We start from the raw sequence: 22,973 nt of genomic DNA on the forward strand, positions 1-22,973 counted from the left end.
ATACTCTAAGCAGACACCCGAGCTATGGCAAACAGGTCTTTCCACAGGAAAACCCCTGTGCTCAAACCTATCAATTTTTTAACGTGTGTCTTTATACACACAAACAGGTGGAACTTGTAGCTAAAACACTGTGGGAGTGACTGGGAAAAACACCTGAACTCACAGATTTCCCTCACTGAACTGGAGGAAGCAAAGATTCACCATCTAATTGGAATCTGGAGCTGTTTCTTCCTGATTAGGCAGGGTCTGTGTGGGAACCAGCTGTACTACCAAAATGGCAGCTGCCTCAATGAAACACTGCAGTTAAGCACTTTGGATGAATAAATTGTATCCAGTCTGCATCCAATACGGAAATGAATTGAGCAGCAAGCCTTGATGAACTTCCTTGAGCATCTCAGGTGTCAGGGTGGGTGTAGGTCTGTCTGTCCCCCGGAGAGCCAGGAACGATCCCAGGGATGGCAGGGCCCATCTCACAGACCCTGAGAGAAGTGAGTGAGGCCCAGATGTGACAGCCAGCTTCAGTCATGAGTCCAGGTGATCAGGAAGTTCATGGCAACAAGACAGGTGTGTGGCCAGCCTGGCAAGTCAATCCACAGGTGAGCAGCAGGATCAGCTCTGGTGAAGTTAGCCAGGACCAGTGATCCTCAGTGAGGCCCAGGGTGCCCAGACAGGGTTGACATCAAGGTGGGAATGCAGCTGTGGGTTGGGGTACAACCCCATGGGACCCACAGCCAGGCATGGGCACCTCCACAACTGAGCTGAGACAGCTCAGGCAGGGTGTGTGGCTCAGAGCTGGGCTACAGCAGGAGTGTGGCTGCAGGCACAGCCCCATGTGGGGCTTCTCAGGGCCTTTCAGAGCTCTGAGTAGTCTCAGGGCCCTGACATCACCTTAGATTTCCAGCCTGGAAGCAGAGCCATGGAGAGCTGTGCTGGTTTTACTGCTCTCTGCCCATACTTCCATGACCCAGGAGTCTGAGGCCGTATCTGCAGGTACCAGGCAGAGATGAATGCACACTCCTGAGCCTGACTCACCAAGCTCAATCCCACTGCTGGTGCATTTATAGCCAGTTCACACCCCAGGTACCCCAGGCTTTCTCTGCACTGCAAACTCATCACAGAGTCCCAGAATCCCAGATTGCTTTGGGTTGGAAGGGACCCTAAAGATCATCTTGTTAACTCCCCTGCTGTGGGCAGGGACATCTTCCACTATCCCAGGTTGCTCCAAGCCCCATCCAGCCTGGCCTCGGACACTGCCACAGATCCAGGGGCAGCCACAGCTTCTCCGGGTACCCTATGGCAGGACCTCATCGTCCAATTCCTAACTGGGTACTCAGAATTTCTTCCCAAAATCCCATCTAACCCCATCCTCTAAGTGTGTAGCTGTTCCCTCTGTTCTGTCACTTCATGCCCTGAACAATCTCTCTGCATCCTCCTGAGCAATCCCAACAGCCCAGCCCCAGCAAACATGGTTCAATCAACTCCATCTTACAGAGCAGCCAGAGCCGGAAGGAGGACAGAAACATCTCTGAGCCCTCCCCCATGAATCTCCATTCAGAAATGTTTCTAAAACTGGGACAATGAATGTGCCTACAATCCACTTTCATTTTTTGGAAGCAGCCTCTGACAGCCTTCTTCAAAAGAGCGAATATGTTGACAGAAACAGCATAAGAATATTATTTTTAAAGAGTCATAGCCCAGTTCTAATCTTATGAAAAAGCCCCTACTCCTCACTCAGAAAATGGAATTTTGGAAGGAGATATTTGGCATTAACAATTCCAGGGAAGCCCACAGCAGAGCTCTTTTCCACACAGCAGCTATCCAGCAGCACTGACCAGAAATTATCCCACAAGATGCTATTGAATCTGCAGAATATCATTCCTTGTTTTACCCATTTTCAGTGACTTCTCATTCATTGTGACAGAAGACCAGAAACACAGGCTCTGGAAGGGAAGCTTGCACTCAAGCAGAGACCCAGAAAGATGAACTGGTGATGCTGAAGGGCTTTCCTCACCCATTCCCATTATGACTGGATTTTCAACATTTGCCTTATAACCAGAAGAATGAGGCCAGGCTAAAGACACAGTCTCAGCTTTACTTCTTCTGACTGCAAGGACCCAAGAAAAGGCAGCAGTGCTTTTCAAAAGTCAGGTGTTAACAGCTGCCTCACAGGACCTTGGATTTTGGGAAGAACAGAGTCTGAGCGGTAGAAAGATGTGAGGATGTACTGGCCAGCCTGCCTTGGGAGCTCATCATGCCCTCTCCTGTATCCTCATCAGGGTTAGTGGCTTGTCATTGTAAATCATAAATCTTACTGGTCATGGGAACTAGGAAAGGAAAAAAGAGGTTAAAAAAAGGAAAAAAAAAGTTTATGGGGAGGGGGTTAAACCTTATGAAAATACTATCTTCATCTGACCTTAAGTTAAAGATACTTGGAAGGACTGGAAACCCATCTGCATATGTCAGGGCCTGCTGATCTAGCCTGTAGCAGGGGCAGCTTCTTCTATTTTGCTGCAAAAACCATGGTGCAAAAATAGCTTCAAGCTCAGCACTCAGAACATGCCTCCTCCTCCAGAACTGGCTCCCAGGAGCCACCACAGCATCAGGCAGGAGCCTGAGCTGCCTCTGCCAGGAGAGGGGCAGGGCCTGTGGGGGGCCTTCCTCCCAGATAAACGCAGCTGGGATTTCTTTCCTTCTGGAGAGCCTGGACTGGAACCAGCAGCTCAGGTATTACTACAACTGGTTGGGAAGGTGGAAAGACATCAGAGGCAATGAATCCCCTTGAAATGGGAAGCACTGGGAAGGTCAGAATTAGCTAAAGCTGAGCAAAGCCACACTGCTCACAGCACATTGCTCCTGAGCTCTCTGCAGGGGGAGCAGAGACCCCAAGCCCTGCTGTCCCCACTGCTGGTCACCAGTGGCCTTGCTGAGGGCTGAAAACACCTGAGTGAAGAGGTGGAGCTTCCAGGGGCAGGGAACCACAGGAATAACTGTAATGTGTGCAATCATAAGCACTGGGGCATGTCCTTCCGCAGATGGCAGACAACAAGATTAACTTGTGATGATGATGTTGGACACGTATTTTATGCCCTGCATTTTCTACCATGGTCCATATTCAAGCTTTAGAGAACCTGCACGGCACCTGTCAAGAGCCACCAAACTTTAAAAGCGACAGTCTGGTGGACCATGTTCCCATAAACCCAAGGGTGCCTCATTAAATCCCTTAAAAACCCGATTTCGGGTGATTTTGGGGTGGAAGCGCCCCCTGCCGGGTGCAGAGCTCGGCTCATCCCTCCTCTCCATCATCCCAAACCCTGGAGCAGCACACCCCGGGCACGCAGCAAAGCTCGGGACAGTGCTGGGAAGGGAGCAGGAAGTTCAGCTGTAAAGAACTTCTCTACAGACTTTTAAAGAATTCAAATCCAGCTGTTAGCAAAAATTTCTCTCAACACGTTTAGTAAACTTTTGCACTGAATGACACTGAACTGCTTGTTAAAGCCTCCCCTCTGTGAGAGCAGTGCAGACCACAGTGCTATGCATTTTGCTGACAACTGCCTGGTCCTGAGATCCCTGAAATAAATCATTTATCGAGTGTGATTTAGTAGCAAACTGCTGAGGTCATTTAAATAATTTTGAAATCAGTTTTAACTCACTGCTTGAAATAATTCTACAGAAGCTCATAAGAAAGATGCTTCTTTCCTAATATGTATGTTCAGTTATTATTTAGGGGAGTATAAAAATGTTGTGCATCACTTGAGTTAAACAAGAGCCTAAACCATCAACCCAACAAGGAACGTGTAGAATTCCATGGACTGGGGTAGGAGCTCAGGGACATTCCAGACCTAACAGTGTCCCTGTGAGAGGAGATCCCAGCTCAGCTTTACAGTGTCCTGGTCAGCACATGATCTCTGTCCTGCCCGCTGCAATCCCAGTGGAAGGACCCCCAAGAGTGAAGTCTCTCCTGCCAGCCTGGTGCTACCCACAGCCCCTGGAGGTGCCAGTCTGCACAGTCTGGGCCAGCCCTGCAGCAGATACTCACTGATGGGGGCATGCAGAGCCACGTGCTCTTGGTAGGGAGTGTAGTACTTGTACTGCTTGCCACAGAACTCACAGGTGTAATTTCCAGTTTCTGTGAAATGGACAAAGACAAAGGTCAGAAAGGAGGGCAGCCCTCTCGCACAACCCCCAGTTTCTTTTTACAGAGAAACTGGTCAGGTGACACAAATATTCCTCATGCATGTGGAACTCACCTGCCCTGTAATCCACACATCCTTTTCCCAAGAAAGGAAACAGTTCAAAACAGAGGGATGGACCATGCATAAAATGTCCAGTAGAACTGACCAAGCTGAAGACAATTACTCCAAAATTACAGCAGGTAAGTGTGCAAAACAAGGAAGAGAATCTAGTTCTGAAGTCAGTATTACAGATGGCACAGTTCTGTCCTCTGGTTACAGAAAGTCTGGGATGTGTGGACAACAGGAACAGTCAAACCAGGAAACAGTCAAGTTCAAGTATTGGAGAACTTTTATTTGGGATTGTGGAGTTCTCTTGCAGGAGAAGGGGCTTTTCTGGAACAACTGTGCTCATTCCTGCTTTGGGGATACTGGAAATACTGGAGTGTAACCACACACTGACACCTCCTCCTCTTGCCAGTGCTGGGAGTACAGAACTGGCAGCAAGCTGCAAGATGAAGGAAAATCCATGGATAATCAATTGTTTCCAAAATGGAAAATTCAGAGAAATGCTTTGGCAAAACCTGGTGTTCTTTCTGTCTCCCTCTGCTCTGTTTGAGACCCCACCACAAAAGCAGTGTGAATGAATCACCTGCCAGCTCTCAGTGCACCTTCAAGCCCTCTCTCACCCCTGCCAGATTGCTTTTCCCCTGAACTCCATTCCCCTTCTCTTTGCAGAGCTCTTGAGCAGAACACATCATACAGCTGCAGTTCTTAGTGCCAGGGCTGTTGGTGTTTGATGCTCCTTTGAGCCTGAACACACCTGTGAGTACCCAAATCCCAAGCCCTCTGTGTAATGCAGTGCTTCCTGCTTTTTCTAGAGGTACTGAGGCCAAAGGCAGGTGTGAATCCCTGAGCTTTACTTTTTATTTGAAACAATAATAACTCTTACTTGGCCCAATCTTCTGGAAGGGTTCGGGCTCCTCCTCCTTCACCTCGTCGGCAGCGATGACGGCCTGGTCGTAGGGGTCTGCAAGAGAACAGAACCAGAGGACAGCTGACAACACCTCAGCTTTGCCTTCTACAGCTGCATGGGCACTGAATGCTCCTGCACCTGTAATCACATTTCCATCTGTAACAGGACTGGAAGGCAGGAATTATAAACCAGTGACCCCTCTGTCTGACTTGTCCCTCGTCCTCCTCCTCAGGTGCCCCAGGATTACCCCTGCTCCCAGCCCACTAACAGGCCTTGTAGGAATTATTGTTTAAAAAATACACAGAAAAACTGCATTAACACATTGCAAACTCTGATCCATATTTCCTGATTTTCTTCCAGGGAATCTCCCCTCTATTGCTGCTGTGCTTGCTGACAGTGGGCACAGCAATGCAGTCTGCAGGCACATCACCTAAAAAATTCCCACCTGGGACTTCTACCAGCTAACAGCACAGCTAGCAACAAATCACAACCCAACCCACTTTAGAGAAGAATTTGGTTTCTGCCTTGAACAATTTACAAGATCACTGAAGACATGAAACACCTGCTTCTTTGATTGTCTGAAGCCTGACCAAATGTATGTGCAACAAAAGCCTGGTATCTGGTAGGGCTGGGCATCAACCTACTGGCTGTAGACACTGGAGAGGGAGAGAGGATGCTCCCTGTCCCTCTGCAAAACTCCTTTGACTCTTACAAGTTCAGAATCAACCTGCTGTGTCTGAACAACTGAATGCTTGAAAAGGTTTGTAAAATAAAGCACACAAAGGAGCTCGGCTTACCTGCCCGGTTTTCTGGGGCCCCTTCCACACTAAAAACTAACACAGAATAGAAGAAGGAGGGGAAGAAACAAAACAGAAATTAAATCCTATTAAATTGTCTTGTTTTCCTCCTGCATTTCACATACTGCTGCAGCACATTTCAGCCCCACTGAATAAACCAGGCTTTGTGCCCCAGTCCCTCCTCTTCCCAGCAGCATCCTCACAGGACCTGGTTGAGCATGCCCAGCCCTAATACACACAGATGCTCAAGGCCTTTGTTCTGACCCTGACACGGCCTCAGGTGAAGTTCAGGTGCACAGCTGCCTCACCCCTGCGTGTGCTGGAACACAGCAGTCCCAGGGAGGAGCTGGGACAGTCCTTGCACACACATGGAGCCATTCCCAAGCCCTCTTGTGGCCCTCGGCAGAGCTCCCTGAGACGTTTCTGACTGAAGCAGCCACATTCCCCTCACAGTGACTGTCAGTGCCACTCATTTTTTTCTGGCTCCCCACAGGAGGAAGAGAGCTGGCAGTGGTGCCCTGCAGGAGAACACTGGCTGTCCTTAGAGAAGGTTCAGATGTTCACACATCCCGGGTAAACACAACCATGTTTTTGGACAACCATGTATTGTGAAAAACCACTTGATTTTCTGAGACAGTGCAGTCATTCAAACCTGCTGCTCTCCAAGCAGTCTCTTTCTAGAACTCTCCTTGGCCAGTACTGAGGCTTGCGGCACACTCCAGGAAGCTCTGGAGTATCTGTGGGCTCTGAGGTGAGGAGCTTTAGATGTTCAGTAAGTAGCAGGCAAGCCAGCATGTTGATACTTCATTTCCCCCAGTGCAGAATAAAGAAACACTGCTTCTGGCAATGGGTGTCTGCTTCTGTCCAGGTGTCACCCACCTAGGCCACTTCTACAGTCACAGAAAAAAAATTGGCCTTTAAGGGCCACTGACAACTTCATTGGTTCACTACCACAACGATTAAAAAGAATGAAACATTTCCCAACTCTGAAATCTGAAATACTTCACAGAGAAGGATGTTGGAAACAAACCTGTAAATTCAGAAACCAAAAAGCAACCAACTTCTTTCTTCCCAGCAAATAATCAGGCTGACCATTTACCTCGAGGCACTCAGTCCCAGGATCTCCATCCTAACCATGAACCTCACTGCACACACACTGCAAGGTCCCCAGGTCCCAGCACAGGCGTTGTTTTGATGCACACAGACAGAATCAGGCACAGCAAACTCCTTCCTGCAGTGCCTGTAGGCTGTGCCTCCATGGCAATGACAGGCAACCTGTGCAGTGCCACATCCTGCACACCACAGGCCACATGCAGAGCCACATTCTGCTTCCCCAAAGACTTCTCAGCCTAGTTCAGGTCTCTGAGTGTTAAAACATTACTCACCATCCACGGCATGTAGGTCTCTGTGCTCTTGGAAGCAGCTATAGTATTTATATTTTTTCCCACAAATGTCACACGTGTACCTAAAATTGTCTGTAGGAAGAAGAAAACAGACCAGTTTAGAAACTCTGAGGTGAAAGGCAAGCACTGCAACCACACTGCTCAATCAGGCACCCCCATGCACTGACACATCCCACGTGCTCTGTCAGGTCTCAGAGGCACACAGACAACCACTGCCTCACACTGTCCCCCCTGCCTCACACTGTATGGCTTGGGACATGTTCTGATTTATTTCCTCTTCAGACAGCTCTGCTCTCCAAGACAGACCCCACAGCAATGAGGATGCAGGGCAGCAGGCCCTGCTCGCATCTCCTTTGGAAGTTCAGGGCTCAGCAAGTTCAGGGACAAGCAGGTGTTGGTCAGGATGGGGACAAATGGGCAGAACTAAACACAGCGTCAATATATGAGCTGTTAGAAACCAAAGCCTTAATGGCAACCAACTCTAATGTGGACTGGATGTGAGCACACACCTGCTTCTCACTGCTCCTGTTTACTGATTCCCAACTGCACTCAGGATCCTGGCAGAACCAGCAAACCCAGGCGAACCAACAATCCAAGGCACACAGGACAGTAACGTGATGCCTTAAGTTTTAGCTTTTGTGTTTTTCCCATTCTGTGCTGCCTAGGGGTGCAGTTCTGAGCCTCATATTAAGTGCTAGTAAGCTCTCTTCACAGGGTAGGTAGACAAAACAAATCCTTTTCCTGCTGGAGACCAAGGACAGCTGTTACAAGTTCTCAAGACCGAAAACATAAACGGTGGACTGAAGAGAGAAAACAAGAAGGATGGGACTTCATAATCTGAAGCTGGAATTGGACAATTAAACCCCAATATGCAAATGGACCAAAACTTAAACAAGCGAGAGACCTTGTGACCGGTTGTCCATTTTGTGACCATTTTGGGTCCATCTTGGGTGTAGCCCTAGTCAGGCTCTTGTACTGCCCAAGGTGTACCCTTAAAGGCCTCTTAATAAATACCTACTTTATTCTCTTAGCTCTGTCTAGTCTCTGTTCCAGGTCAGCCTTTCCAAGGCATCGAAGGTGCTCAGTGAAGGGAGGACTGATGAAGCTTGGTTTCATATCCATTTGTTCCCTATACCCCATCATTTCATCCCAGCATCAACCAACTCTTCACCACAGCTGTGTGGGGCACACTGATGCAGAACATCTCAGAGTGTTTATAAATCTGGTTTGTTCTGAACGGCGATCAGTGTCTTTAGCTCAGCTTTCACATCCATGCACAAGAAGAATTTCCATGGTCAGCTTGGTGGGGTGTTTCCCCCTCTGCTGCCTGTCCCACCCTGGGTACAGACTGCCCTCCCTGAGCAGCCGCCCCATCTGTCAGACAACCCCAGGCCAATGGCTTGGTGCTATGAGCCTGCAGCAAAGCAGCAAACAGAACAAAGTCTACAGCAAACAGAGTGAAACACATCGATCTGTACAGCCACAAAGGATCTCGAAACCAGTGTGTTTCCTTCCCAGCAGGAGCCAGGAGTGCTCCCAGGGCTCCACACGGGACCTGCCATTCAGTATACTCCCCTGTAGCTCTGTAGCTGCATCCATGTATCCCTGCTATCAGGAAAGTTAAAGCCTTGTTCTTACCTCTTCCATGATGTGTTCAAACACAGACTGCACATTAAGTGAGCTTCTATTTTACTCGTCCATCACTTTGCTTTTAAAATTGCTCCATATTTTAATCTAGGATATATTGGTACGGTGTAATCACTCACTTGGGTTCACCACTCAGTGCACCAGCACATGGGGTTCAGCACTAAATAAAGGATCACTGTCACTCTTTTTTCAGTGACTGTAGAAGCTATGATGACCTAGCAGAGAAAAATGCCAAGTCTAAATGGTGTTAAACAGCTGGGCACTGGAACTTTACCTCTGTGACTAAAAAATATTTGTATCTTAATCAGAGCATAGCAGTGCTAAACTAGAGTTACAGGGGTTTTAAAAGTCTAGGCTGGGCAAGCAAGGAGAAAAGGACTCACTGCACAGACAATGCATGGCTTGAGGTAGAGGAGGAGGAGCAGCAGAACACACCTGTGAGAACATTCCAGTGGCAAAAGCACTGGCAAGTCACATTGAACTGTGTTTGTTCCATTATGTGATCTTGTGCACGCTCCTTCTGTGGTCACACAACAGTGCTGAGGGCCTCCCTCTACCCTGGGCCCTCTCCCACAATTAAGAGAATCTAATAATTGCTGCTGAGTATCTCTGTAGCTGTTGCAAAAACCCCCCAAACAATTAGCACAGTCAATTAGCAAGTCAAGTAGCAGAGAAACTCCTAACTTGGCATCAGCAGTCAGTCCCACCTCCTGGGTGTCCCCAAACCAAGGAACCAACCTCCTTTCTGAAATGCAATGAGCTCTACAGGACCAACTGAAGATTAACTCTTCAAAGGAGTCCCAAAGACCAGGCACTTTCACATTCAGAGAGCAAAAAATATTATGGCCTAAGTTTGGAAGAAAGGAGCTCAGTAAATAAGAAGACTTGTTAAAACAGAAGAAAACTAACACACCATTTCACAGGGCCAGGCATGGCTATCTGTCATCCCTGTCACACAGGGGGATCTTACTGTCCCCTCAGCAGAGCCCATGCTGGGTGTGGGCACTTCCATGTTCCCTGGGCAGTGCAGGGAACACGTAACATGGACCATGGATCATGGACAATGGAACAAGGAACAAGTATAACAGCACAGCCCAGGAGAACAGGAGTTTGCTTGTGCTGTTAGGGGACTGTCCCTACAGGCAGAATGATCTCCAGGGATTACAGAGACGTGAGAATTTGTTCCAGCTGGTCCAGCTTGGCACTCATCTCCTGGGCTCTGTAAGGGAGAACACCCAGCAAAGAGTGCCCAGCCTCAGAGACAGGAGCTCTGAGAATTCACGAAGTACCAAGAGCTGCCTATGTGCAGCCAAGCTTTACCCTTCTGAGCAACAGTCCCTGTTCAAGCTGCTCCCAACAGCCAGACCATCTCCTCCTTACCCAATAAAGCCATCTCTGCTGACAGCCTTCGAACACGTCCAGTGCTGACCCCAGCAGACACTGCTTTCTTAGCAAGAGACTCTCTGAGCAGAACTAGCTCTGCAGTAGCACTTAGAATCACAGAATCTCCTGGGTTGGAACGGACCCACAAGGATCAGACACCCCAACAATCTCAGAGCACTGTCCAAATGCTTCTTGAGCTCTCTTAGGCTGTGCCCACAGGCAACCCGTTCCAGGACAGTTTCCCTCTTGTGGGTTATAACTCCTACCCCAAGGTATCCAGCTGGGACACAGTATCCAGTACCTGTAACACAGCTTGCCGTGGGAAGAGCTGCAAGGAACTCCAGGTGTTGAGGTGTGGCTGCAAGCCCACACTGAAACCCATCCCTAAACCTCTGGAGAGGTGGATCCCAACAGAGCCAAAACTAACACTACCTAGGCAAGTTTGCTCAGATTCAAACTCTCTGCTGTCACCAGGGGCTCCGCCTTAAGGCTCCACCCTAAGCACAACCACAGCAGCAAGCACTGTTAGGGCAGGGAAGGACACTCCTCAGCCCCTCAGCACATGGGTTCAGTGCTGCCCTTACTGGTATTCACATCCTTGCTGCCAGCTGAGCAATCACCCTGCTGCAAACACAGATCTTCAAAATGCTCCAAAGACATCTGGCCAAATCCCAGACTCCAGCAAGTGTCACTCTCCTTCATGCTCAGGAGCCTTTCCAACAGGAGCAGGGATTCCAGAGAGAGGTCAAGTGAGTACCAGCTGTACTTACTTAGCTCACAATTTATCTTTAATTCATAGGCCAAAATAGAGCACCTCATCTTGCTAGTAGTAGAAAAGGCACAGCAACATTTCAAGGCAGCTCCTCAGCTATAAAGGACTGACACACTCAGATGGCAAATGGGTAGGTTTTTCAAGTACCCCAAGAAATAACTCCACAGGGCATGAAAGAAGTTTTGATCCCTCTGCTTGCAAGTGGACTCTCAAAAAAGAGAGAACGAGCTGCCCTTCTCTCCCATCTCCAGGAGCTGCTGCCAGCTGGCTCCTGTGATCCTGTCCAGCATTGACTGGGACAGGCTGAACCCCCTGCCCCAGGGCTGAGCTCAGCTCTCTTCCCAGATCCAGCATTCAAGATTTGGAGAATTTTTTGTTGGTTTGATTCACATATTTCCCAGAGAAGGAAGCACATATTTCATTTTGGCAGGAAAGAGAGGGCAGAGAACACATGCCTGGCAGTGGCAGCCAGAACAAGGCACTTCTTTCCTTAGGACACTTGGCCTCAGTGGATTTTGCTTTAGAAACCCAGGAAGGGAAAACAGCAATCAGAAATGTGTTGAAAGGTCGGGAGTTCGGTATCACTAAAAATACAGCTAGAAATACAGATCACCAAACCTGCCCTATTAAGTGCAAGAATACCACAAAAGCTGGGTACAAACTGGTTTCCACTGGGCTCCAAGAGCTCTGCACAGCATTCCAGAAACCCAGACTGGAAACAGTCCCATCCAGCTGACATCCTTGCAGTGCTACCAGCACAGCCCATGAAGGGTCCCAAACAATGGGCTCTCCCCACAGCAGCTGCAGGAGCTCCTCAAGGACTTATCCAAGGTGAAGAACAATTTTCACCTGGCCCAGAATTCACACTGAGCTTTCAAATGGCAGAAGACACAAAGGGTACTTGATAGAGAAGCTCTCTCAGGAACTGGCACTCTGCAGATACCCTGGAATCTCACTGATCTTGCAGAGCACTGCAGGAGCAGCTGTCTAGCAGGGACAGCTTCCACATGTGGAAGGGCAAAACTGTTGAATATAAACAGATCACAACAGCTGGCTGAATTCTTCCTAATATCCAGAAGTGCTGCAGGTCCCAGTCAGGATAAAAGGAGGAAAATTAGAAGAGGGCATTTTGGACAGCACTGCTTGTCCTGTTCCATGATCAGGGTGGCTCCTTTGCACCAGCAGGTTTTGGAATGGCAAAGGAAGCACCCACATAAGGAATTCTATTCTAAGTCATATATCCTATGACAATTCCACATTCCTCATTCACCTTGGCAAAAAAGGTTTCCCAAACATAAAACTCCAGGAGCAGCTTTTAAAGGGGAGGGGCTGGATTTCTTACAGCTGCAATACATTTGTGTCACCTCTCTATCTGAGGCTGTGATGTTTCTGGCCCCAAAAAGGCTTTCTGAGTGGGACTTAAGTGACCACAAAGGATCAGCATCATCCCTCCAGCTTTGGGCAGTGGATCACAGGACAGTCAATGACATGCTCTGATCCTCAGTTTCATATTCCTTGTTTCCTGAAAATCTGCTGGCAGATGCTCAAGTCCTGCTGGTGACAAACTCAGAGGGCTGGAGCTGGGGAATGGCTCTGTGGCAGTACCTGGAAAAACATCACCTTTCCTGGGATATCTGCCTCACTGGAAGGAACCATGAGCAACACCAGCACTCTTCAGGAAGAGCCAGTCCCCATGGCTAATCCACCTGATGCAAAGAAACAGGAAAGGATGGCATTTTCTGAAGAACATGCTGCATGCTTCCCATTGGGAAACAGCTTTCCAAGCTGTGTCCAGGGCACACTCTACCTGAGCAGCCTCCCCAGAAGACCCACAGTGCAGCTACTGCTTTCTTACAACACATCAGGGAAAAAACAAAACATCTGGGACCCTCACTTGTTTCTGTGGATTCCACCCAGGGCAGCACAAAGACAGCTCTGGAGAGAGGCTTCTTCTCCCTTTCCGCAGCCAGAGGGGCACCTAGATGGAAAGGAACACATTTATGGCTTCCTAAGCTGGCAGGACATTCCCCGCGCAGGCTCACAGACAATTCCTTTGAGCTGAGCCTTTGGCCTCTTTAGAGGATTCCTTTGGGACTGGCAGTGAGGAGAGGCAGAGTCAGGGCTGCAGACTGGAGCACACACCTCCCTCTCCTCCCCGCTGGAACTGTGCCTTGCACACAGGTTACAGCTTTACAGCAGCATTTTACAGCCAGGGACAGAGCTGCCAGTAAAATCAGCTTCAATTTACATCAGAACTCTACTTAAAGGTGTCTAATGGCAAAATTCCTTGAAAAGGGAGCAGGACTGAGCCCAAAGTCAGCAGCAAACCCATAAGAGGATTAAAGTACCCAGAGTTACATTAGTAAGGATTAAATAATAATAAAATCCAGAATTCTGGAAAGGACAGAAACCCTCGCACACAAAGGCACAAGCCAGATCCTAAGAGGGGGTAAGGAAAAATTTCCCCTGTGGGAAAACTATTCCAATATCACACAGTTCACAATAATTTACTTCCTTCCCACAAACATTTGGCCTCTCTCAGGAACACAGGAGACATCAAGGAATACACTGGATTAACACTGTGCTACCCATGCTTCACACAGGGGCATCCTTTGGGAACATTTGGGATGCAAACTGCCAAGCCAGGAAAAATCCCAAACCCTCCCACAGAGGGGTCAAATCCCCGGAAATGACCCAAAAATTGCTGCAAGGTGCTGGCTCACCTTCCAGCTGGCAAGGGGTCAAATGACAGGTGAGAGGGCAAAGAGCCACAGGCTCGTGCTTGCCTTCTCCAAGAAGGATTCCAGGTCCATTCCAGTTCCTGAGAAGAGCTGCTAGAGGTGCAGTTAGGAGCTTCAGAGCTGAATTCACCTCACAGCAGTTTTTAAGCTTTCAAGTCAGTGGCCAGAGGAATCTATAGTTTCTGTGATACTTTACTGAAACCATGTGTCAGCTGAATCTATCTCAATGGAGATTTAAATGCACACCATCCAGGTTTGGATGTAATCTCACCAGGTTTGAAAACTTGATGCCAGACTACCAGGAATTTCCCTGCAGAGGGAAATATCCTGGTTTAATTTCTGAGAGAACGAACCCTTGCTCAGAATAGCCTGATGGTCACAAACTCTATTATAAAAATGTTTTGGGGAAAAGGTGTTTTGGACACTACTCACTGGATGCTGAGAGACAGAAGACATTCTCAGGATGTTACACATCAAAGAATTTCCTTCTCCCTCCATTAAAAATATGCTCAGGTTGAATCCAAACAGACACAAATTATTAGCCATTTAAAGCAAAAATATCAGTATTTTACAATTATCCCCCAAATCAGCATCATGAAGCATGATATTGAGGCTCCATGACAGAATTCAAACACATGAGACAATGTAGAAACATGAGCAGATCATGTCTCATCCTGCCTCATTCTGGTGCCACTTCAGGGCAGGGTTGGGTTCTTTATTTGTAAATTCAAAGTGTAAATTCAAAAGGTAAGATAAAGAATGGTCTAATCAGCATCTTAAGGTGTTACTCCCAAAAATCTGACAATGAACTACTTCAACTTGCAACCATTAAAAAAATAGGTCTACTTGAACCTACATAATCTGTAAATTAGGGAAGATTTATCTTTCTATCAGTAAGGATCTGAAGCTCCATCTCAAGTGAAAAAGTCCATTCAGCCCACACTGTGAAGTTCAGCATAACACACTATAAAGGCAATTTTATTTTAAAGTCTTTTCTGGAATTAAAATTGTTTGGCTGGGAACACACCACTCATCTGTCTCACAACTGCTTGGATTAAATGATGTAGCACTGAGAGTTTCATAAAAGAAAAGTAAACCTCTTCCTGACTTCTTCCTACCTATTTGTCCAGGACTAGAAATTCTGCTCTTATTGTGATTTCTAGATGGGAATTCACATGGATTATCACTGCCTGGTTTCCAAAGTGGAAAGAAGAAGTGCTGGTTAAATAACTGAGCAGCATTGAAGAAGAGATCCCGACCCCATAAAACTCTTAATGAACAAAATGAAATTAAATTAAGCCAGGGGGGTGCAGGACCCTCCTCTCCACAATCACCTGAGGTAACCAAGAATGCAACTCTTCTGCTTAGGCTGAAAGGAAAAGGTGTCAGGAAGGTGATCTCTGTATCCCCCTGCCTTTCTGGTTCTCAAGATCCTTAGGATGGAAGCTACTGATAATTAAAATACTTAAAATACTGAAGGTATATAGGTTTGTTTGCTATTCAGGTTCAACACTGCTGAGATGCTAGCAGTGAACAAGCAGCTGAACAGAAAAAGGTCAGTGAAAGAAGAATTTGGAATAATCACTGGCACAGCTGTTGTACACTTCCTTGTTGCTAAATCCCAACCCACACTACAAGATGGAAAGTGCATCCCTCACTGGATACCAGGGATGTATTTCTGCCTTCACTAAAACTCTCCTGGCATCTTGAGGACAAATTGAGGGATGACCAGAACAATCTGGGATTACTAAAATTCTTATCCTCTTTTTATTGAAATATATTTCTCTATCATTTTCCTGCCTAGGAACTTTGTAAGAGATTTGTTTCCAAGTATTTACACCCAGATTTCTGTAAACATGGCCAATTAGGGCAGCATCTGAGAAAGAATTGCATCTCAGCCATTTTTGGTATAAGATCATCTGAAGATCACAGAATTATAGACAACTTGAAAGCCTCTTCCTCTAAAATCTCTTCTTCTAAAATTTTAATCAGATTAAAACTACCCAGAGAGACACTGCTCCTCTTCGGAGCTATGTAGCTGCAGGACTTGCAGAACATCAAACCCTCCAGGGTGTGTCCTGCTCCTCAGCACATCTTTGGGACTTGGATGGAAACACACTGGATATCCAGGAACTGTTCCCAAGTTCACCCACCTCACACAGAGGACAGGTCACAGAATTACAAAATATTCTGGGTTACAAGGGACCCACCAGGATCACCCAGCCCAGCCTCTGTCCCTGCACAGACCCCACCAACCCCACCCTGGGCATCCCTGGCAGCGCTGTCCAAAGGCTCCTGGAGCTGTGGCAGCCTCGGGGCCGTGCCCATTCCCTGGGGAGCCTGGGCAGTGCCAGCACCTCTGGGGGAAGAACCTTTCCCTCATCTCCAGCCTGACTGTCCCCATATCTTGGGATAAGTATCTCCAATATTTTGGGTTTTAAACTCCAAATTTTTCACATTGCAAATCCCTGAACTAAGACTCTTATTATTTTTTTAATTCCTCCTCCTGCACTGAAATTTATCATCCTTGATCCCAGCCCATTGGTCACTTGCATGTGCAGATGAACATATTCATCTCCTTGTTTGGCAAATGGGAATCTAAAGAGACTTTGCCTACTTAAAATGCAAACACATTAGGAAAATAAAATCCATTTTTACAGTTCTCCCCAAGGAGCAGGAGAATTATTAAATAAGAGCGCTGGGAAAATGAATCAGGCAGTTGTAAATGATTCACGGGTCACTGTGGTGGCTGCACGTGGGTGTGCACACAGCATTCACTGTATCACACTTTCCACTGGGGAAGGCGTCAGTGAGCACAACAAAGCAACTTCCTGGGCTTTGCTCTGCTATCCCCCAGAAAAGTAAAAGAAATCAAAAGTTACAATTACTTTAAGGAAACATTTATGTTGCAAATTAATCAAGAAACAGAGATGCTAAAGGTTCTTCCTCAACCATAAATTAACACCAGCAAACCACCTCCACATCTTCCCATCCCTGTCAGAACACTACAAACACCATATCCTGTATGAGTAAGGTGTGGGCAAGAAAATCTTAATTTTCACTATATTAATTTCATGGTTTAAATTCACAGCCCTACAAATGTTTTTGCACATGCAAGGCATTAGCACTGTGCCTCCACAGTTAACATTTGCAAGGCATATTCCAGCCCACATCCCTGCTTCTAACCTTTCACTGCTTTTCCAAATAAATTCCTTCTCAGGCTGAACTTTCTCACACTTAGTCAGAGCCCAAAGGGGCATATGTTTTTAAAAGATCAGATCAATCATTTTTATTTATGAGGTTCTGAAATATTTACTGGGTATTCCATTTTGAAAAAAAAACCCAAACAATCCTTTCTTTTGTTCCTCACGTAACTGCAGTGGAGACACACATGGATGTACACCTGTGCCCAGGTGATGAGTTTGAGGGCATCAGCCTGAGAAAGGAAAATGTTCTGTTTGCTGCCTACAGCATCCTTAGACCCAGTGAACATTAGTGACCTCCTCCCACCCACTGTCCTGTCTTAGCCCAGCACCCAGGTACACACAATAAGTAAATATGAGCAGCTACAAATGGGAAGAAGAAAGTAAACTCCGGGTGTATTTATAATAAATGTATTTTATTAAATTTTCAAAAGCAGTTCTTCTGAAGATTATTTTGGCACCTCTTGCCATCCTATTTATCCTTAAAAGCAGTTCCTTTTAACTCTGTGACACTGCAGCAGGTGCTGCCTTCCTCAGGATTTGCTCCTGAGCTGCTCATCAGGCTGTGTGGTGACATTGTCTGACACATTTTGCTTCTTCTGCAGCCTGAGGGTGGTCTGAGACACTCGGATATATCCTCACCTGTGAGATGGTATTTGTGATTTTCAAAAATTACTTTCAAGCAAGGAAAAGGGGATCAACACAACAGAAAGGCCAAGAGACACAAAGAAAAATCGGGTTGTGTTATTTGGGATCAGTTGGGATTTTGTGGGATGTGGCCCCGGAGTTTCCAGTCTGTGGGGCTGGTCACAGTGAGCAGTAATGTTCTCTGACTGCTGCTCCTGTTTATGCCAGGATTGAAGGCACGAGAGAAGGAGGCTGTCAAGGATGCTCTGGGCTTACAGACAGGATCTGTATGCTGGGCTCTGAAGCATCTCCCGAAATGGGGAGGTCACTGGAGAACTGTGCAGGATTAACCTGCTGGCAGGCTGAGCACCAGGATCTGCTCTTGAGAAACAGCACAAAATCCAGCCGTGTCTCTTGAACAGAACTGCATGTACACAGGAGCAGGAAACGGAGACAGAAAGGCCGGATCTACCAGCAAACAACCACTAGTGGTCTTCCAGCCTCCAGCAAATGTTCCTGAACTGCCACAGTAACAACTACAACACCCCAGGAATGGAAGCAAGCAGAGCAGTACAAGTGGCTTGTAGCGGAGCTGGTTTTCCATGTTTTCCTGCCCCTCCCCCAGACGGTGTCACAGTACAGCCTGGGAACACAGCCTGCCTTAAACTACAACTTGCTTGTGATGGTCCTCAAAAAGGTGTCACCTGGGAAAATCACAGTGCAGCCCCCACTGTCAGCAAGCTGTCCTGATTGAGCCAGCCTGACTGACACACTGGAGATCAAGGTTCACAAAAGCACTATATCCTAATTCTTCCCACTTTTAACAGTGCTTCATTTAAAGAACCCAGGAATGAAAGGCTTCTTCCCCACAATATCGATCAGCACTGCTCTCCTAGACTCAGGAATTCTCCCCTGGGAAGAAGAACACTCAGGAAGTCCCAGATCACTAACCAGACCTAACTGAAGTTAATGCATCAGTGGTACTTTGAGATACCTTCAGCTTTGAGAAATCCTTCTCTGTTTTTTTTCCCCAGGGCACAGAACTGCAGTCCAAGGGTTGTGCCCAGCATTAACTGGGCTGCAAGCCCAGGGACCTGCATTTTATTCCACTGACACTCACTTGTCTATTGCCTCTGGCAAGTCACTTTTTTCCTGTCCTGCTATTTCCTGCCTGCCTGCAGAATTCCGAACTCCTCTGGGAAGTGATCCAAGACTCAGCCAGGCAAAGGGCTTAGAACTACTATGGACTGGGAGCACTACCTGCTGTACCTGTTAACATTTGGTATTTTGGTATTGAAAGGCCATTGCTAAGGTGAAATGAGGCAAGTGTCATATTAACATTTGCCAGAGCAACCTGAGTTCTGCCCTGGGCTGGTCTGAAGAGGCAGAGCACTGTAAGAAAGAGCAGCAGTGAGCAGGCAGAGCAAGGCTCTGGTGCCTACATGCTCTCAGGTCAACTTCATGTGCAATCATAAAACTCAGTTCCCCTTCAAGTTCTGCAAGCCAGTTAATGGTTACTCTGAAGATGTTCTCGTACCTAAGCTCCTCTTTCTTACAGAAAAGGACAGTACCACACTCCAACTGAATATTCCAGCCACACAACCTGAATCCCAGACTGGTTTGGGTTGAAGGGGACCTCTAAAGATCATCTTGTTCCACAACCTGCCACGGGCAGGGACACCTTCCACTGTCCCAGGCTGCTCCAAGCCCCAGTGTCCAGCCTGGCCTTGGACACTTCCAGGGATCCAGGGGCAGCCACAGCTCCTCTTGGGCACCCTGTGCCAGGGCCTGCCCACCCTCCCAGGGAACAATTCCTGCCCAAGATCTCATCTATCCCTGCCCTCTGTGCTTCTGTAGCTGTCTCCAACCTGGGACATGTGCAATGGACACCACCCACTGGACACCACCCACCTGACACACCCCACGGCACAGTGCAAACACCTGCTCAGGTGAGAGGAGCCGCTGCCTCAGCCGTGTCCCTGCCCCTGCTGGGCCCTGGACCCCCTCTTGCCCTTGGGTTTATTCAGTGATCTGTCCGGGTGCCAAGAATGTCCTATGGAATGTGAGCAACAGGTGGGAGACTGTTCCAGTTTGTAAACCCCCTAAACAAGACTGGAATTCTCATGGAAAATGAGAGCACAGACCCAGCCCAAACACCTTCCCTGAGGACTTCTCAGAGTCTGAAGCAAACCACACAGGGCATTTGAGCATCTCATAAAAAACTTCCAGACTCTTCTATGGGAACAGTCAGTGGCCCAGAATTCAAACTAGCCACAGCTGTCTAGGAAAATAGACAGTTTTTTCAAAATCACCCTCTTCTCTTCCTTGTCCCTGCCAGTTAAAGTTGGTAGCAGTCAGGCAAGTCTCTTTAACACATTAGCACTGTGAGTTGCATTGTTTTCTTCTCTTTCATGTGGGAATTCTGGTCTTGGACCCTGAGCCAGGGCTAGAAAAGGAGCTCCCAAAGCCATGCAGCAGTGTCCCTGTGAGCACATGCCCTCCTCACCACCAAAGGCCTGTGGCTCTTCAAGAATGGGTCCAAAAAAATAAAGCAAGTCCCAGAGAAACCATCTATCGACTGTAAACCCCAAATGCTGAAAATAACCAACTAAATGCAACAGTTTTTTCTCAAGGGAGTCTTCAGAGTGCTTTCCCAGCTGGAAAGTCTAAACACCACTGTCTCTTCTTTAGGCAGGCAGTGAACAAACAACAGATCTCAGCTGAGTTCCAGCTGGCCCCACAGCTCCCTTCCTCCCAGGAAGAAAAAAGGCCAGGATAGTCTTTCCCCAACAGCCCCTGTGACCGTAGCCCCTCAGACCTGAAGGCGATGGCACAGTCCAACACAGCCTCACCCACCAGTCAGTCCCTCGTCCTCCCCGCAGCTCAGGCTCGCTCTCACACCCTGACTTTGTTTCTCGAAGCAGAGCTGGTTGCTCCAGGGCAGCCCAGGGAGCACAGCACAGGAACTGAACCACAGCCCAGGTGCTCTGCACAGGCAGCAGCTGAGATATCACCTGACACACAAGGCTGCCTTCACCAACACTTCTTGGGTGACTGCTGGTGGCTGTAACAGCTGGCTCCAGCAAGAGACCATGAAGAAAATCTGTTCAAACCCTGCAGTTTGTGATGTGAACTGACGTATTATAATATAGTTATGTGAACTAATCCAGGGTCCCACTGCTGGTCAAGGGACTCCTCACTCAGAGGTTCAGGATGGATGCAATCCATGCCCCACAGAGAAGCACAGGAGAGAAAACAACACCTTCCTGTATCCCCTAAATACTGAGAAATTTTGGGAGAGGGCAGCAAATCATGCCTGCAGAGACCATGAACGTAGAGGTTCCCAATGAACAGAAATAGCAGAGGAAGACTGGAACAATGAAGACATCTGTAAAAGAGAGGGTGTAAACAGCCAGATGGGGTCAAAGAGGAACAGCAATGCAGCAGCAGGCAAAGCAAAAATAGCAGGAAAGGAAAGATAAATAAAAAATTCCTAAAATATATGAGGAGAAAACAGACTGACAAGGAAACAAGAGAGCCATTGAGTGGAAAAATGAGAAGAGACGTGCAGAAGCAATGAGGGTAGGCCAGGGATTTAGTCCAGCTTCAGAGGGGAAGGCACAGAAAGGTAAGAGGAGAGCTGAGTTGTTGCACTGCAGCACAAGGAGGGAATAGGAAGATGACTCTGTCAGGAAATTACAACCATGTGTGCTAGGCACAGCAGCACTGGCCCAGCCGTCTCACAGCCACTCTGCAGGACAGGCGACATGGCCAGGCTGTCCCTCCTTCCCCTTTCCCTATTCCACCATTCACCATCTCCCCATCCTGGTGCCTTGGTTTTGCCTCCATCTCTTTCAGCTAGATGAAACTATTCTGGGATATGAGTGTAAAAAGGGGGTCAGTAATTCCTGCACGGGGAATGGCACTGGACCCTGCATGAAGATGGAAGCAGTTCCTGTCCCTTCTACTGCTCCCTGCTCCATCCCCAGTGCCACCACACCAACTCTCTGGAATCCTGGTGTAGAGAGCAGCTGCTTCTCGCTGTTCTCTCCCAAACTTCTGCCCATGATGTTCCCTTCTCCCCCTCTCTCCACGACCCAGACACCACAAAAGAGGCATTTCTATCCACGGAAATCCTTCTATAGCTCCAACAACATCAAGTCTGCCCACACAGCAAAGGTGTGAGCCCTCATGTCTTTTTCTCTCTTCACACCTCGCTCTGCCCTATCTTTTCCAGCCAAAAAAGTTCCCACAACAGGTGGGAAGGAGCTGACTTACAGAAAAAAAAAATCTCTCTTTGCACAAGGTGGTTCCCAAGCTCTGGCAAAAGTACCCAACACCCAAACAGCAAGCCCAGGATGCACACAGCCTAGCCCAGAACATAGCAGTGTGCCTGCCAGCAAAATTCTGAGCAAGGGAGCCAGGAGATGAGCCTGTAAAGCCTCAAAGTAAGTAAAACACCAAAAGGCAGCTGAGCAATGACTGAAAGAGAGACACCAAAGGAGGTGACAGGAGCCGGGGAAGGAGTTTCCATGCCCTGCACAGAGCTGGACTCTGTCAAGGGAAAGAGAAAGGCTCAGCTGCAGAGCTCAGCTGCCCCTGTGAGCAGCACACTGCATGTACACACTGATGTGAGATGGCTGCTTTCTACTGAGATGTTTCAGCTTGGGGCTGAGGATCTCCACTCCCCACCTGCAGTGAAGTCAGTCCTGCTTCCTTTTACAGACAGAAAGCCAAGACGCCCCCTAGGCTAATGCCAATTGTTCACCTATCACAGAACACAGTGAAGAAAGTGTTCAGAAAAGGTGGTCTGGTTGTACTTTTTAATTTTCTTTACTATTTATCTAACATTTCCATTCACATCCAGGGTAAGTTTGGTGCTTCCAAGCTGCTGTCTGCAACCACCAGTGTCGGGAACTTACCTTTCCAGTGGGAATCATGGCTCTCACCTAACACAGAGCAACACCCAGGTGGACAGAGATCTCTGGTCTGACCTCCTGCTCAAAGCTGAGTATGCTCCGAGCTCAGTCCTGGTTACTCGGGACTTTACCCAGGCTGGTTTCATAAACCCCCAAGGATGCAGGACACATCTCCCTGGACAGCCTGCTCCACGGCAGGCGGGAGTGCTTTTCATTCAGCGCAGCCTCAACCTCTCTTCACTTCATGCCCATTATCTGTCAGTTCTCCTGTCACCGGGAACTGCTGGGCTCCATCTTCCCACTCACCCCTCACAGGGGCCCTGAGTCTGTCCCCAG

At 47.9% G+C, this 22,973-nt stretch overlaps 1 protein-coding gene across 13 annotated transcripts in view; it reads right to left on the minus strand.

Moving 5' to 3' along the window:
* ZNF618 (zinc finger protein 618) overlaps positions 1-22,973 on the minus strand; it is a 147,083-nt gene that overhangs the window by 33,557 nt on the left and 90,553 nt on the right. For 6 of the 13 annotated variants that reach the window (XM_063410088.1, XM_063410093.1, XM_063410087.1 and 3 more), the window contains 5 exons: positions 13,042-13,125; positions 7,328-7,417; positions 5,943-5,978; positions 5,122-5,199; positions 4,037-4,126 (listed from right to left, as the gene is read on the minus strand). In XM_063410088.1, coding sequence (XP_063266158.1) covers positions 4,037-4,126; positions 5,122-5,199; positions 5,943-5,978; positions 7,328-7,417; positions 13,042-13,125 — 378 coding nt within the window. The remainder of the gene's footprint in view (positions 1-4,036; positions 4,127-5,121; positions 5,200-5,942; positions 5,979-7,327; positions 7,418-13,041; positions 13,126-22,973) is intronic. The other 7 variants (XM_063410097.1, XM_063410092.1, XM_063410099.1 and 4 more) reach the window with 3 other exon arrangements.

This window comes from Prinia subflava, chromosome 12 (genome assembly GCF_021018805.1).
Source record: "Prinia subflava isolate CZ2003 ecotype Zambia chromosome 12, Cam_Psub_1.2, whole genome shotgun sequence".
NCBI classification, from domain to species: domain Eukaryota; kingdom Metazoa; phylum Chordata; class Aves; order Passeriformes; family Cisticolidae; genus Prinia; species Prinia subflava.